The sequence below is a fragment of the Pelodiscus sinensis genome, chromosome 5 (assembly GCF_049634645.1).
Source record: "Pelodiscus sinensis isolate JC-2024 chromosome 5, ASM4963464v1, whole genome shotgun sequence".
NCBI classification, from domain to species: domain Eukaryota; kingdom Metazoa; phylum Chordata; order Testudines; family Trionychidae; genus Pelodiscus; species Pelodiscus sinensis.
The window spans coordinates 76,905,034-76,923,055 of record NC_134715.1 but is presented as its reverse complement, the minus strand read 5'-3'; the positions used below and the strand labels follow the sequence as shown (position 1 = coordinate 76,923,055).

Sequence of the window (18,022 nt, the reverse complement as noted above, 5' to 3'; positions counted from 1 at the left end):
ATCCAAATACACACTGAAATAATGTGGAATTTGCCACAGAACTTGAATCTTTTCTTGTAGCAGTGTCCAGAAGAGAAAGTTTCTGCTGTATAGAAAATGAAAGCGGATCACCATGTGCCCGGGAAGCACAGCTGTGTATCTCATAAGTATGAGAAAGAAGAGATTCTGATCTACTTTGGGACCTTATTGAAGAAAAACTGATAAATCTGATGTGTAAAATAAAGGGAAACTGGTAATAATGCAAAAATTAAACAGTTCAGTTAAATGTTAGTACTCTGACCACACTGGCCACAGAAAGGATTGTTATCAATTTACAATAGGCCCAAAGAGACTCTTGCAAGTGTATAGTGAAAGCCCCTTTTCCAATTCAAGAAATGGAGGAACACTACCCTGACAGGGCAAAGAATAGAGGAGATAAAAGGATCAACCTCACAGATTTTGTTTAGATCTGGACAATCATAATGGGAATACAGCTAATAATTTCAAGAAAAGTGTCTTAAAATTTTAGTCAGACTCCCTTTAAAGATATGGCCCAGGTGAGAGAAATTATTTGTAGATTCAGGCAGCACCTCTATAAACCGGGACTGTCTGGTCCAGCAACATCCATGGTCCTGCACAGATGTTCCAGGATCAGAGAATCCCTGTGCGCTGCAGGGAAAGGAGCAGGAGCCTGGTGTTTTGTGGGGCAGAGGAAGAGGGAGCCCAGTGTATGGCCCAGCTGTGCTGTGGATGGGGAAGGGGGCAGGACCTGGGCTCCTGGAAGAGGGGCTGGGAGCCGGGAAGCTGCCACACTGTAGGGAAGGGTGGGAGCTGGGAAGATTACATTACATTTTAGCCTTGTGATGGGGCTGACTAACCACCCTGGCACCCCCAACCATCTGTCCTGAGAATAGGCTCTCTTGCGTCACTGGATGCCTCTTATGAGGTGGTGTCTCCCTGCATTTCTCCTGGATCACAGCGTCCTCTTCCAGACACTGCCTTCTGTCAGTGCCAACACCTGTGTCTGAGCCCCCCTTCCAGGGGTGGTGGTTGTTCTCTCTGCTCACTTCCCAAGGTCCTCTCTTTCTCAGAGCATCCTGATTTCCTCCTTAGGCACTAAAGCCTGAGAGCTTGCCTGGCCAGAGCTCCCCTAGCGCTGCCTTGCCTCCCCAGGATTGCTCCAGCACTGCTTCCCTAGCAGTCAGGCTCTCACTGCTCTCTCTCTAGAGCAGCTGTCAGTTCCCCCCTGTATAGCTCCAGCTTGGCCCTCATCAGTTAGAACTGCCTCAGCTCGGGCTTTGTTCCTAGCACTTTCTCTAGGCTGGGGTTTTGCCCTTAAAGGGCCAGTGCAGGGCAAGTGCCCTGTCACAAGCCCCATAGTTGATAAAATATTAGCACATCACACACATATAGTATTAAAAAATGAAAATTATGATTATTGTTACTTCTAGAGATTCACAAATGTGTTTTGATGCAAAATACATTAATAATTTTTCTTATTTCTTTTAGATTACTCCAGGAAGCAAAGCTTCAGCGGCCAATTTAAGTCCTGGTGATGTCATTCTAGCTATTGATGGCTATGGTACAGAGAACATGACTCATAATGATGCACAGGAAAGAATTAAAGCAGCATCACATCAACTTTGTCTCAAAATTGAGAGGTAATTCATTAAATGTATGTACCACAACAAACAGGCAGTCCCCGGGTTACGTACAAGATAGGGACTGTAGGTTTGTTCTTAAGTTGAATCTGTATGTAAGTCGGAACTGGCGTCAGCCGCTGCTGAAACTGATCAGTTTCAACCGCGGCTGAATCTGGACACCAGTTCTGACTTACATACAGATTCAACTTAAGAAACCCAGGCGTCCCCAAGTCAGCTGCTGCTGAAACTGATCAGCGGCTGATTCCAGGAAGCCTGGGGCAGAGCAACTCTGCCTCGGGCTTCCTGTAGTCAGCCGCTGGTCAGTTTCAGCAGCGGCTGACTTGGGGACGCCTGGGGCAGAGCAGCTGGGGTGCTGCTGGATTGCTCCAGTAGCGTGGCTCCTCGGTGCTACTGGAGCAACCCAGCAGCACCCCAGCTGCTCTTCCCCAGGCGTCCTGATTCAGCCGCTGCTGAAACTGACCAGCAGCGGCTGAATCAGGACGCCTGGGGCAGAGCAGCTGGGGTGCTGCCGGGATGGTCCAGAGCGGCACTGCGGGACCAACCCGGCAGCCCCCAGCTGCTCTACCCCAGGGGTAGGCAAGAAAAGCCTGGTCTGCTGGGGGGGGCACTAGCTGCACCCCCCCCCCAGCAGACCAGGGAGACGGGGTGGCGGGACCGCCCAAGACCTCCACGGCTTTGCTCCATCTCCCTGGTCTGCTGACCTGGAAGACGCGGAGCAAAGCCGCAGAGCACACGGGCAGCGGGACAGTCCAGGCGCACCGCGGCTGTCCCACTGCTGGTCAGACCAGGGAGATGGGGAGCAAAGCCGCGGAGCACGCCCGCAGCGGGACAGCCCAAGTGCGCCTGGGCTGTCCCACTGCGGGCATGCTCCAAGGCTTTGCTCCCCGTCTCCCTGGTCTGCAGGGAGACGGGGAGCAAAGCCTTGGAGCACGCCCACAGCAGGACAGCCCGGGCGCGCTTGGGCTGTCCCCCTGTGGGCGTGCTCCAAGGCTTTGCTCCCCGTCTCCCTGGTCTGCTGGGAGATGGGGAGCAAAGCCTTGGAGCACGCCCGCAGCAGGACAGCCGTGGTGCACCTGGGCTGTCCCGCTGCGGGCGTGCTCCAAGGCTTTGCTCCCCGTCTCCCTGCAGACCAGGGAGACGCAGAGCAGCTTTTCTCACCCCGGAGGACGGGGGCGGTGGACCGCGGTGCATCTGGGCATCCCGCTGCTCCCGTCCTCCGGGGCGAGAAAAGCCCCGTTCGTAACTGCGGATCCGACAGAAGTCGGATCCGCGTAACTCGGGGACTGCCTGTATTTACTTTTGAAGGAAATATTAAAGAAACTGAGGTATTTTTTCCTCTGATCTAATGACTGTCTAAGGCAGCAGTGGGCAATAACCAGACCACAGGACAGAAGCAATTAATCAGGGTTAGTACTTGGCAGGCTGCCAGAGCTTTATTTATTTGTGCTTTCACAGATACAGCCACTTGAAGCTCCCATTGGCCGTGGACTGCAGCTCCTGGCCAATGGAAGGAACTTCCTGCAGGTCCTGTTGGGCAGAAAGAGTAACCCTTGGCCAATGGGAACATCGAGCAGCCATACTTGTGGATGTCTGGGTAAATAAAGTGCCAGCGGCCCACCAGGGGCTAACCTTAGAGAGCCACATCTGGTTTATTGCCCATCCCTGGTCGAAGGAAACATAATGTATTCCCTGGATCCTTTCAAAAAGAATTAGGAATGATCTAACAGTATTTCATTGTAACCCTCATTTCACAAGGAGTAAGTAAGTCGAAGGAGGAGTCTTCTTCCTGAAACTTCTTGCTGTGTAGAAAGCGCTAAAAGCTAAATTAAACTGTTTGATTTCAGCTACGCAATTGACGTGACTGAAGTTCCGTAGCTTAATTTGACTTTAGCCCTGCTGTGTAGACGTACCCTTAGAGACTAACAAAAGTGAATGCTTAAGTGTTTTCCTGATTCAGGTCTAAATTAAGCAGATAGCAGAGAGAGAGAGAGACTTGTAGAGGAGCTACTACACAAATTAGGAGTCAGAGAATCTGCATTTTATTCAAGACTCTCTCAATGACTTGATGTAGGTCAGCATGGGAGCCTGATTTTCAGCACAAGATATGTGTAATTAAGCTTATAAAAATCTTAAATTTGCACACACAATTACTACTGTTATGGATGCCAAACAGAATGTAAGGACCATCTTCACAGTTGCACATTTATCAATTCCATTTATCTAATTTGAAAAACAGGCCATAAATCTCTGCATTTTCCAATGGAAAAGACTAAAATAGTAATAACTCCACATGATTGTTTTTTAGGTTTGCTTAATTTATGCTTCCTATATGCTTTGAGAACCTTAGGTGAAAGTTACAAAGGGTCTGCTGGTGGTACCACTGAAGTTAAAAAGAGACTATTATAAAGCCATTATAAAGCAGTGTACTTTCAAGTATAACTTACTATGTAAATTTTCTGATGAACAAATACACAAAAACACAAAAGATTCTGTCCATTTCATTAACATAATTTTATATTAAATATTCAAAATAATTGTTTTAACAAATTTCAGATTTTAAGTTTGCAGTATACATATATCCATGTATGTGTGTCATGTTTATGGGAGGGATTTTTTTTTCTTTTACTAATAGGGCAGAAACTAGATTATGGTCTCCACAAGTTTCAGAAGATGGCAAAGCACATCCCTTCAAAATAAATTTGGAAGCTGAACCACAGGTATGAAGTTTTAAAGTCACCACTACACTTCACATAGCTTTTCACATTCTAAATTGTTTCATTCATAGTCATCGTAATTATTTATAGCACATTTTCTCCACTATCTACTTAACTTAATATAAATCATAAAATGTATTAAATACAGGGACATAATTTTACATGATTAACATTTTAAATTCACATTTAAATCTAAAGGAAACCTAAAATTCTCATGTGGAAAAACTAGAGTACCTCGAACTGTCTCTCAAAACTTTATACTTCACTATGGTTTTATTAATGAAAGAAAATATCTCTTTTGATAGTAATGTTGCTTAAAATCCTCTATTTTAATATTTAATTCATGATATTTTTAATTTCTTCAACTGAGACTACAGGTACATCTACACTGCACCATTATTTCAAGATAATTAGCGTTATTCCAAAATAATGTGAGCATCTACACAGCCATTCCGTTATTTCAAAATAATGAACAGCTTATTCCAAAATCTGTAAACCTCGTTTTACGAGGAATAATGCCTTTTCCAAAATAGCTATTTCGAAATAAGGCATGTGTAGACGTTCCACTGCTACTATTTCAAAGTAGCCTCTTACCCGGGACATTCTAAATGATTCCTCTACAGTGACTCCTGGGGCTCTAAATCGAGATAGCAGTCTACATTAGGGAAGCCTGCCGTGGACTAATTTTGAGGCTTCCCTGCAGTGTAGATGTGCTATTTCTAAATAAACTATTTTGGAATAACCATTCTGGAATAGCTTATTTCAAAATAAGCATGAAGTATAAACATACCCTACATGTTAAATATCAAAATTATTTCATTATATTATGATAGCAGTTTTTGCACTGTTACAGTCAGCTGAACAGGATGGTTCAGTAATGCGGAGTCTTTTTGCTTCAATAAACAACGGTAAAACAATGCAAAGCAACAGAAAACTGCAAATTCTGAATATGTGGAAAACTGAACTATTCAGACAGCTATCAGATGGATCGGTCATAAACTGGAACATTCTATCTGCTAGGGATGTGACAGTGTAAAATGGTTAATTGATGAGCCTGGGTTCACTGGTTAACCTTCAGGGTTACATGCAAGCCCTCTTATCCCCATGCTGCTGGGAAGGAGGGCAAATCATGGACTGGGGGGGTGGGGTTGCCCCACCCCTTCCCATTTAGGCCCCTTCCAGGGTAGCCCAGGGCTACTTCAAACTTTTTTGAAGTGACCCCTGGGCAAAAATTATTGCCCACCCCTGGTCTAGGACATATACAGAAAAAAAGGCTTTTGTAATGTCAGGGTCTCCTCCAAATGGAAAAAATCTTTAGAAAAATAATCGGTGTGATAATAAGCCTCTACTATTAGGCTATGTCTACACTCGCGGCTTCTTGCGCAAGAACAACTTGCGCAAGGGTTCTTGTGCAAGAAGCCTTGCGCAAGAAAACGTCTACACTGCCATGTGCAAGCTCTGCTTTTGTGCAAGAGCCCCCATGGCAGTGTGGATGCTCTCTTGCGCAAGAAAGCTCTGGTGGCCATTTTAGCCATAGGGCTTTCTTGCACAAGAAATCCCTGCCGAGCATCCACATTGCCCACTTGCGCAAGAGCTCCTGCGCAAGAGGGCTTACACCTGTTAAAAAAGAGCATAGCTCTTGCGCAAGGAGCCCTCCCTTACCACGCCGTACTGCAAATTCCCTTGCGCAAGAGCGAGCGGGCAGTGTGTTCACTCTGCAGATTCTTCCACAAGAATGGCCGTACTTGCGCAAGAACCCACAAGTATACACATAGCCTTATAGTTCTATGTCTAAAGTAGACCATTCTTAAAAAACATAATGCAGCTGAACAGATAAATACTATTTGGCAACAAATTATTGAAAAACTATCTCCATTACTGTTATCAGAAAAACTGCTTCTGCTATAGCAGTGGTTTTCAACTGTGATCTGTGGACTCTTGAAGATGCTCAGACTATATCTAAGGCAGGGGTAGGTAAATACTGGCTTGCAGGCCAAATCTGGTCTGACGGAGTTAATCCCTGGCAGATCCATATTTCTATGCTTACCTGCACCCTCTACAGGTATGAGACGATCACAGTTTTCCTTGGCCACAGATTGCCATTAATGGTCAATGGGAACAGCAGAAGCGGTGTTCTGGTCCACACAGCTTCCAGCTTTTCCCATTGGCTGTGAGCAGCGATCCACATCCAACAAAAGATGTAGCGGTGCAGCTAAACATAGCAGTGGCAGTCCACCAGGGACAAAGCTTGGTGGGCCACTGGTTTTTTACTGCCCACCTCTAGTCTAAGGGGTCTGAAAAAGGTTGCCATTACCACAGAACAGTGGTTTTCAAACTGTGGTCCTTTCCAAAGGAGTATGCACCTCCCTTGCAAATTTTTAGAAGTCCACAAATGTCAAAAGGTTAAAAACTACAGTGCTATACTAAACAGTTAATATTCATTTCCTTGTCTACCTCTTTCCTTAAAAGGGAACAGTAACAGATAGGTCTTTAGAAAAGTAGTTAAGCTTTTAAGCAACTGTGCTGAACTATTTAAAGGAATATTATAAAGGAGATTTATTTACTGCATAGTTAGACATAACACCTGAAGCCTACCATATATGTTCTGCTAATTAAAGAAATACAGTGGCAACATTTCTTAATGTTCCTCATACCTTAGCCTGAGCTGGTGAACTATAATGCATCTGTAATAAATGCTGGTTTAGCTTACATTGGTTAAGGTTGTTGAAAAACTGAAACAGATACAATGCCTGAATTTTAAAAAGGCCTTAATGCCAAGATCAGTGGAAAATTCCAAAGCACCATATTTTTCCTTAAACTCGAACTCCACTACATTACAAAGCTTGGTCAGCATTTCCAGTTTTTAAGTGTCTCTCGAACTTATTTCAAAGGTCATAATTGTAGTAATATCAGGGCCTTTTTCAAAAGCAAAGCCAATTTTTTACTCTCTGCTACACAGAAAACTTTGTTAATTTAAAGTTAATGTTTACTACACTAAGTAAATTATCACAAACATTTGAAAAACACAAATATTACTGTTTTAAAAAACTGAACATTAACCCATACATAAATAACAATATAGATGAACGTTTATGCATACCCTAGCAAAAATCTCTGTGACAAGCAGTGACTTTGAGAAGTGTATGTCTTTTGTTCATGAAAATTACAAATAACAAACTGACTATTTTATTTCATAACCATATCCCTGCCATAATGAGCACCTGCACTGGACATCTGCCACAAGTTCTAATTACTAAGTTATGACATTATAAACTAATCTCATAGGCTCACCCTGTAGAATCCCAAACATGGTATGAGGAAGACAGTAAAAAACCTACTTCATGTTCAGCCAATCTGGTGGTGAGGGAAATTCCTTTCCAGCCTCCAAGCAAAAAAGGGTTAGTGTGATGCCTCCAGTGAATGATGAAGGAACCCAATCCTTTTCGGATTCTATGGGCAGAAGGATTACCAGCTCAACCAAGGTGAAAGAGGGCTTCACTGGGACTGCACAAGACATAAACATCAATCCTTTTTGGTCAATTGGAAGGCCAGTGCCTCATATCAACCTGGTTCAGCTGATTCCTGCTTCTTCCCACTCTGTGCAGGTAGACTTCTCCCTTCTTCCGCTTCTGCTATCAGTTGCCCCATAAAAGGGCAACCATTCCATGTCTTTTAGCCAGCTGGAAAAGGACTTACTGCATAAAGTTGTAGTGAGCACACTTTCTCCTCCTACCTGCAGGAAAAATTGGCAGCAGGAGCCAGCAGTATAGTCTACGGTAGAAATACTAATTAACAATATGAAATGCTGCTTGAGGTCCATTCCTGATAACTACATTGGTTGATTCTGATAGAAAATAGCTAACTTTTTTATTTCTATTGAAATGTGATATCATGGATAAATATTTTGAAACAACAGACTACACAGTATTAGTACACAGCCAAATGCAATACTATGTAACAAAGCTATTTAGCAAATAAGGATTTTGACTAGCTTAAACAATTGGAGAAAGTAAGTCTGCTTAAAATGGTTAATGCATGTGGCTTTAATAATAAACACCTCTTTTTTGTTTGTTTTTTATTTTCTACTAGCAGTGTAAAACAGTATTATGTATCATGTATTTTTCTCCTTTTCCCTTTTTTATCTTCAGCTAAAATTACAGTGTTTTCCTTACAGTAACTTTTTTAAAATTTTAATTTACTTGTGCTTTACCTTATAGATATCCTGTCATTTTAAGTATGGTATTCAGTATGACCTGATTTTTTAATAGGAAAGATGTTATACTTTTTCTATAGTGTTAATTACATTATCATACAACTAAGATTAGAAATTTGAACAAAAACAGAACAAGAATCTAACAATCACTTTAATTTATATGATCAGAATGTATTAGTAATTGCAATCACATTTTAAAGCATTATAATTATGCTAACATACGAGTCCCTGTGCTTTTATACACCTTCATTTAACACCAATGTACATCTCCCAACATTTTGCTACGAGTTAAACTAAAGCTCTTTTAGTGTCAGGACAACTCTAAAACATAAACGATAATGTACTTTTTACTAAAGGCCCCAGGTCTGAATTCATTCTAAGTACACATAAACCGTCCACTGTTCCGATAGAGTAATGAAAATTCCTTCTTATTCCTATTTTGACTTTGAATGCTCTTGGATTCTTACTACATTTTCGGTGTAAAGGAGCAACTTTCCTAGTTTTCAGTACAACAAACACAAGAGCTGGACTGTTTTGACTGCTGTATGTTTTGTCATTGACATTTTGTGACATCATGATTTTCCATGAAAAACTAATTAATTGCAACAATGCAAACAATCTTTTGTCCACTGTAACATTGTGAAGATGCTATTATGATGTCATGTGTTCTCTGTTCTGTCATTTGTCAAGAACAATTACAATTGGATGAAATGACAACTCTTACGGTTTTTTAATATTTGCATATTTGAATCAATTTCCAATATCATGACTCAAATATAATACATACATTAGAAATGATCCTCAAATATTATAAAAGACAATATCTAATTACTAATATACTGTTCCGTTGCATCCCCTTCATAATGTACAGAAATACAAAACTGCAAGTGAACTTCTCTATGTCAATTTACCTATGTGCTGTCTTGTCTTCCTCAGTTTATTATTTCTTAACTGTCTCTTAATAGAACTGTTTTTTCCTGTTTGTGTTTTCTGGCAGGCATCCTACGTATTTATGTTTTTAAAGGGCTAATAGAAGCTCTGACACTGACCTCTTCCCACGATATGAAATCTAATTTATTTGGAGCTATGCCTTCCCCAAAGGGTTCCTGTCACATTTTTTGCCTTTATAGTCACATTTCCTTATTTTTAAAATGTGTTTCTCTCTCCCATTGCTGTGTGACAAATCCACAAATAACAGTGGACAGGGACTAGCAAACAAAATTAAGCTGACTATTGACAAAATACATAAAGCAAACAAAGTGGAAAAGAGAAAAATAATTTTAAAATATAAATGATTATATGTAACCCTTATACCAGTTACTAAAACACTGAAGTTTTTACATACATGCCACTCATACTATTGGTTTTCATAAACAAACAAATAACATGTAAATGGCTTACATGCTACAAAAAAAAGTTTCATGGATAAACACAGAATGTCTGTGTAACCTATAGGTATGCTGAATCAAGTCTTTAAATTCCAGTGGAGAAAGACGGGATTAGCAGTGTTGTCAGTTTTGCTTGTTATTAGCTTCATTGTGCACTGTAGCTTTGTGTATTTTGTCTGCCTATTGTGTACAGGAATTCAAGCCTATTGGTACAGCTCATAACAGAAAGGCCCAGCCTTTTGTTGCAGCAGCAAACATTGATGACAAAAGACAGGTAGTGAGTTCCTCCTATAATTCTCCAATTGGGCTGTATTCATCTGGCAATATTCAAGATGCTCTTCAGGGACAACTGAGGGGTTTAATTCCTAGTTCGCCTCAAAAGTAAGTATTGGTGTTTACTTACATTACGTGGTCTTTTGGGGCAATATCACTATCTGTTTTGTTGTCCATTCAAAACTCCAGCTCTTGCTGTTTTTTTTTTCTTGACACTCTAAAGTTCTGTCATATTTTTCATAAATGGTGATAAATGAAGCAATTTCCTTTTAACATCCAAAAGTGACCATTCAGCTATAAAGTAGCCATAATGCAGATAGTTAAAAGTTCTCTTGCTCTGGATTTGGCTGCAATACTACACACCATTCCCTTCTCTTACACTACCTTGTGCTCTTCTGTGTTTCCGACCGTAACAGCAAGTGTGTTTTAATACCTCTAGTCTGCAACATAGAAGTAGTAGTTTTTTAACAATTTGTAACATTTATTTACGCTAATTTTACCAAGTAATAAACAGTCATCAACTGAAGGAAGTTATTTTAATCCTTTTTTTACAGGATTTGAACTACTTTGAACACAAGCATAATATTCGTCCCAAACCTTTCATAGTCTCAGGCCGAAGCAGGTCATAAGCTTTAACTAAATGATGTTTTGGATGCATGGTTTTTTTAATACATAATCACAATTCATATGAAAGTGTGGTATTAATGCATTTGAAGTTATTTTATGCATTAAAGCTTATTTTAAAGCTTTAAAAATAAAATGCATGGTTTGCAGAGCTCAAGCTTTTATTTCTAAAGGAAGAGAGAGCAGATTCTGATGTCAATTACATTGGTGAGAGTCTGGAATAAGTCCAGTGAAGGCTCTTCAAGTTGAAGCATCTGGTCCAGATAGGACTAAAATCAGAATCTAATCTTGGAACGTTTATGAAGCTGTGAAATTCTCTAGTCTCACTATGCATTCATATAATTTGTAAATTTGCTAATTAAGTATTTCATCCAATCATATCAGGAACCTCTGAACATGTAGGTTGCAAAGGCCACACCTTATCATTCCACAGCAGGCTGAACTATTCACAATGCAATCTGCAGCAGAAAGTCTAAATAAAAGACAAATCTGAGTGCCACAGAGTAGCAAAACTAGAAAGGGAAGAGATCATGCACATGAGCTCCATTGATTACACCTAATTTCTCTCTCTCTCTCTCTCTCTCTTACAGTTGGGGCTATATCTAGACTGCAGACTTCTTTTGGAAGAAGATTTTCCGGAAGAGATCTTCCGAAAAAACTTTTTCTGAAAGAGAGTGTCCAACACTGCTAAAGCACATCAAAAAAGCAATCTGCTTTTTTGACAGACAGCGTCCATTCAGTGTGGATGCTATTTCGCATGTAAGCTGTAATTGCTATGGGTGGAGTGGCTACCAGGGCACCTGTGCTTTTTCCTCTTTCCTCATCTATCTAAAGAACTCCCTATTTCCCGTCCACACATGCCTTTTTTGGAAAAGGCATTCTTCCTTGTAGAAGGAGGTTTACCAATGTCAAATAAACCCCTCTGTTCTTTCAATTTTTTTCGAAAGAACACGATTGCAGTGTGGACATGAGTGAGGTTTTTTTAGAATAATTGCCATTTTTCCGAAAAACATTTTGTAGTGTAGACATACCCTGGGTGTTATCATGCCTGAAACAATATAACTTGATCATAATAGAAGGGAAAGGATCCTTCTAAAATCAGGTGAAGCCTCTGTGGCTACATAGATGAGAATGCCTCACAGGCTTGAGTGGACCAACTTCTATGGATGTTGCTTTCCAGTATACAGGCTTTATTACTACAAGTGGCTTCAGTGCTGTACCTTATTTTCTAATTTAAAACATGTTTGTGTTGTTTCCAGCAGCTGAAGTCTGATACAGCAATCGGAAAAGTCTAAGCAGTTGGCATGAACCTCGTTGACGCCCTATTCATGTTGGGCATACACAGAAAGATTACCAAATTATGCAAACTATCCAGTTAGTGCACCAGTACAATACTAATATTAAGGGAGTTTTTCATTTGTTTTGACAAATAAAGTTTAGTTAGTTCAGTTTATTCTATGGAGCCTGCTCTTCCCATGCACAAGAAGTGACATGCAGAGCACTGGCACGGAAGATTCCAAGTGTATCTTATGCCCCCTTACTCCCCTGTGTTGGCACAAAGGACAGGTCTCAAACTAGCTCTTCATAAATATGTGATTGACCCCACTATAGCATTGTATTATTACTCTTTGCAGAGAAGTGAGGTGAAATTGGGTTTTTGTGACAATGTTTGGACTTGTAAACCATCACAATGAGAATTTACAAGGTTCAACTATATTAATACCATTCTTTTCTCAGATGGCAAACTGACTGCAAAAATTAATCTGATAAGAAAGGTGATTAAAAATGTTAATATTTGTTAAGTGCTTTGACAATGGAAAGTTCTATATACTTCAAATTGCAAGCATTATTTATTAGACTCAGATAAATGGTACCTTTCTATTGCAAAATAGCAGCAATAGTATTGGTTGTGAGTTAGGTTTTTACCCCCCTGGACTGAACATCTATGTTAAGCAAATTCTGTTTGTTTGGTACTTAAAGTCAAGTTTGCCAGAAGAGAAATTTTAATTTATCATGTTGGAAATTCTCAAAGTAATAACTGAGGATTATATCCCAAAACAAGTTACATTCTTATTATTTTTTGAACATAGTAAAAACACCATCTAAGTTGTAAACCTCTCCTTAGGATATGAGGCCAAATCTCACACCTTATTTACACTTAAAGGGAGATCCTCTGGGGTTGTTAGTAGGTCTAATAAAGGCCCACTAAATCAACCCCAATCACACTCCCATCAACTCCAGTATTCCACTGGATTGAGAAGTATAAAGGGAGTTGATGGGAGAGTCAATTCCATCGACCCTCTGCAGTGGAGATGTCACGGTAACTTAAGCCAGAATAGGTATGAATGATGTCTCTTGCCTCTGTCACAGACTGGAAATGGGTGATGACAGGGAAGGGATCACTTGATGATTACTTGTTCTGTTCACGCTCTCTGGGGCACCTGGCACTGGCCACTGTAGGAAGACAGAATACTGGGATAGATGGACCTTTGGTCTAACCCAGTATGGCCATTCTTATGATCTAAGGTATTCATATAGCTGGACTTGTGTACCTTTGTTAAGTATTGTCTATCAATGCAGACTGGGTTTTACAGTTCTCTCTCAACAGGAGTTCTGCCAAAATAAGGGCCAAGTTATAGGATTTGGCCAATAATTTCAATTTTAGGCACAATTATAGACTTTATCCTGACAAAACTAACTGGAAGATATATGAGATCTTTACACTAACTGAGTATTGCCTCTCTTCGTTACTGATAGCAATAGCTATGCTTCTTTTGACCTCTCAAAATATTCCATTTATTGAAACTTGTCATTAACAAGTTTTGCTGTGCTGAAAGATCTAAATCTTTTAAAGTATGGCCCCGATTTTTCTTAGCATGGGCATGCGTATCTGTGACAGGTTCCCTTCTATGGGCTTTTGGCTGGGGCATGCAGGGACTGCATATTTACTTGGGAACTTGCCTGTCTTTTTAAATTAATTTTCATTCTATTTGCCTTTGATGGTCAGGAATATTTCTCTCTTTAAACTTTCAGAATATGGTCCTGCACACATTCCACTTGAGAACTAAAGGGAAAACAATTTTGGGTCATTGTGGTCCCTCTCCATGGCAGAGTTCTGAAATGTAGCTGTCTGGCAAGCACTGTATTATATTTCCAAACTGAGAGCAATATAAAATTCTCCCTGTTTTATTCAGGAGTCAGCCAGAAAAGAACATACCAGTACACAAGCATGTAGGTTGAAGAAAGCAAAATGAATCACAATCCCTCCCAAAAGTTTGATTACCATATATATGTGACTGTGGCTCTGAGAAGGAAGTGATGTCAGATGACTATGGAAGGCCAGGACTATACATTGTTCCTGGAAAAACTGCCTCCTGAAAAAAGAAATCCTCTGAGTAAAACTAGGGCTGACCAGGGCCTTAAGTGCTATGGGAAGAGTGGTAAAACCAGTGACACTGAAAAGAAACATTTTGATATAATACTCACTACATTTTTGTGCTAATGATTCTCTAAATGTTTTACCCATATTAATGCCCAGTGGCTTTAGAGCTTCTCTAAAACTGGAGTTGTAGCCAACATCTTATTTTAATTATAAATAAAAAATAAGGTCAAATTGAAAAGTAACAGTGACCAAGATTTATTTAATATTATTTGACAATATATTCTGGTTTTGAGGAAGACCATTTTACATTCTGCTTGGAATTGTTATAATTTAGAATAGCAAAAGTATGTCCACTTTTTTAAACATTTCTAACTTTTTTTACATTTTCAGCAAAATACATAACAATGTATTAAATAAATGTATTACTGAAATAACTTTAAAGGTGTACTACATCTCTTGGTGTAGTATTTAAGAAAATGTACAAAAAGTCATATAAATTATTTTAAGTTTTCTTTATAGCACACTCCTTCAAGTGAGAAAATGTAATGTACTGTTTAGGGGACAGACTGAAACAAAGAACTTGGGTTCTAACTCCTAGCTCTGTCACTGACTCTGCAATTTTGGGCAACTCACTTATCCCCTCAGTGACTCTGCTTCCCATTGTGAGGATAGAGTTCAGAAGGGTATGGTGAGACTTCATTAATTCTCTGAAAAAGGCACAAAGTAAAAAGCAATATTATTTTCCAAGTATTCTGGCTTTTCAGACAGTTATATTTATTGTCAGTGACAGGGAAAAATATATTTAAACTCTGGGCTTTCACATATTCAGATTTTTTCAATTGGATTTTATTTGTAGGTTGGGTTGCGGGGGGGAGGAGGGAATTAAGGAAGTAAAGTTGATTAGATTAAACATACTTTTGCTTTTCTATATTTGATAGATTTCATCTTTTTCTTTATAGTCATGTTAACATCTCTACACTTGTTTATTTTGTCTTTATTTTGTGGGTATATGTTGCACACCTTTCTGTAAACTGACTATTAACACAGTGGAGGCAGTACTCCTTCCGGTATTGATGGTGGCAGTGGACGTAGTACCCCCTCATCTGTTAGTACTCTTAGTACTATTTGCCCTACTGAGTTGAAAGCTGCATCTAAGATGGCCCCTAACATTCCCTTGGAAATGGAACTTCCGGGTGTCAAGATTGTACATGCTCAGTTTAATACGCCTCTGCAGATGTACTCAGATGACAATATAATGGAAACACTGCAGGGCCAAGTTTCTACTGCTCTGGGGGAAAATCCCCCAATGAGGTAATCAGAGGCAGCATGTGCACTGAATATATTTGCTAAAGCATTAACCCTATCAGTTTCCTTACCGTTTCTACATTAAATTTCATATGATAGCTAAACAGCAACTAAAGATTTTGAAGCTTATATTATTTTGAAGCTACAAGTTGCAGCTGCTCCAGGGCTCCCCTTCCCCCGCTGCACAGGAAGCTGAAGGCTGAAGCTGCTCCAACATCTGGGGCTGTGGGCAGGTGCATCAGTCTCCACCCCACTTCCTCTGAAGGTGCATGCTGGAGCTTCTTCAGCCCTTCCTTCTCCCTTTCACCCACCTTCTGTCCTATCATGCTACCCGCTCCGCTCGTAGGTATGCAATGAACATATCTTTTTAATTAAATGTGTCTTCTTCCCGAGGTATAGCAGCTTTATCATTAATAATTTGTCACATTCCTTTATCCTTCATTTTCGCACTCTAACAACTTAGTTTCTTTTTACTGTGTTTTACTAACAGTATTTTAAGTTTAATCATTTACAATATGTGTGGTATCAACATTTAAACTATTAAAATATTTTCAATCCAAGGGCTCAATAACAGACTTGAATGCAAGTTCAGATCATTCAGCACATTGCAGGATTGGGCCTTTACTTACATCAAAATCATACTTATCCAAAAGTATATAGGCCAAGTCCATGATCAGCTGATGGAAACAAAATTCCATTGTCTAAGAACTTTGTGGAATGACAGTATTGCCCCTACTGTGTGAGTATTCATCATCAGTAACATTTTTTAAAAGCAAACTTGCTTTCTCTCCTTGTGGAATCCTAGATTAAGTCTAAGGATTCCAATTTTACAATTGGCAAAGGCCTCCTCAGTTTGGGAACTGACCCTGCAGAGAAGCATGAAAACTCTCAACTATTGGGGGTTATTTTTCCTATTCATTAACTTGAAAAAGATATCTTAAAATAGTGTGTTTGGTAAGTAATTTTGATCAGTGGCAAGCAATTCTACAGTCATTACTTATTATTCTTGTAAACATATTAAAAATAAGTAAATCTGAATGAGGTGTTAAAAAATCAACCATCAGTAGGAATAAAAAAGTGGTTTTTAACTTAAATGAAAAGTTTTTCCTGTAACTTGCTGCAGTCTTTGTTCTCCAAAGTAAATTTAATTATAATGCATGTGTCTTATCTACAGTACTTTCACCAAGAGTAAAAAGTAGTATGCTGAGTAGAACAGATATTCAGTTCACTGTTTTAAAAATAGCTCAGAGAAATCTAGGTGGGGAATCAAAGAAATGTAGAACTGGAATGGACCTCAAAAAAGCATCTAGTCGATCCGCCTATCCCATGGAAGGCGAAGTACACCTAGATCAGTGGTTTTCAAACTTTTTTTCTCGTGACCCCGTTGAAGAAAGCTGTTGATGCCCACAACTCAACAAAATTTGACTAGAGTGTGGACTCTGGGATGGGGCTAAGGATGAGAACTTTGGGATGTAAGGGGAGAGGATCAAGGCTGGTGCAGGAGGCTCCCAGTCAGCAGTGCAGCAGACCATGCTGCACCTCAGAAGCAGTCAGTAGCAGGTTCCCAGCCAATGGGAGAGTGGAGCTAGTGCTGGGGGCCAGAACAGTGTGCAGAGTCCTCTCCCCCTAGGAACCGATCCTGTTGCCAGCCGCTTCTGGGGCACAGCGCAGTCTGCAGTGCTAGGACACACAGGCAGCTGCCTTCACATACCCCTGGTCATCTGATCACTCTGCAGCAATGAGACCCACTCTGCTGGGTTGCAACCCATCATTTAAAAACCACTGATCTAGACCATCTCTGAGGACATGTGTTCAACCTGTTCTTAAAAACTACAATGACAGGTATTGTACAGTCTTTGTTAGTAGCCCATTCTAATAAGTAACTATCCTTTAGTCGAAGTTTTTCCTAATTTCTAACCGAAGTCTTCATTGCTACAGATTAAGCCCATCAGTGGACATGAAGATCATAATCCTCTCTATAATAGCCTGTAACTTATTGGAAGATTATCAAGTCCCCCCCTCAGCCTTCTTAAGTCTAAACATGACCAGGTTTTGTTTTGTTTTTTTAACTTTGTTTTTTAAACCTTTTATAATTCTTTTACTCTCCTTCTGAACTATCTAATTTGTCCATATCTTTCTTAAAGTGTGGCACCAAACCTAGGCAAAATATTGCAACTGAGGCCTCACCAGTGCCAAACAGATTAGAATAATTATCTCCTATGTCTTACATATGACATTCATATTAGTACATTTCAGAATGATACTAGACTCTTTTTGCAACTGCATCCCATTGCTGAAGCAGCCACTGCCTATGGTGGTGCAGAGTTAAGGGCTGGAGCAGCCTCCTGTCTGCAACAGGTGAGGAGACGCTTCAGCCCCCACCAGTTAATCTTAACTGCTATGCCTCACCTATTTAAGGGTGAGGCTTCCTGGTTAACAGGGTAAACATTTACATCCCTATTTTGTATTTGTATGTATGA

The 18,022-nt window shown here is 40.2% G+C and overlaps 1 protein-coding gene and 1 long non-coding RNA gene across 4 annotated transcripts in view; one reads left to right on the top strand and one right to left on the bottom strand.

Annotated features, from left to right (window-relative positions):
• LOC112546681 (uncharacterized) overlaps window positions 1-18,022 on the bottom strand; it is a 141,124-nt gene that overhangs the window by 97,094 nt on the left and 26,008 nt on the right. The window lies entirely within an intron of this gene.
• Window positions 1-18,022, top strand: part of PDLIM3 (PDZ and LIM domain 3) — a 34,481-nt gene that overhangs the window by 8,975 nt on the left and 7,484 nt on the right. The window contains exons 2-5 of one of the 3 annotated variants that reach the window (XM_006128460.4): window positions 1,489-1,640; window positions 4,276-4,360; window positions 10,786-10,853; window positions 15,285-15,548. In XM_006128460.4, the coding sequence (XP_006128522.1) occupies window positions 1,489-1,640; window positions 4,276-4,360; window positions 10,786-10,853; window positions 15,285-15,548 (569 nt within the window). Of the gene's footprint in view, window positions 1-1,488; window positions 1,641-4,275; window positions 4,361-10,151; window positions 10,340-10,785; window positions 10,854-15,284; window positions 15,549-18,022 lie in introns of all 3 variants that reach the window. The other 2 variants (XM_006128461.4, XM_006128462.4) reach the window with 2 other exon arrangements.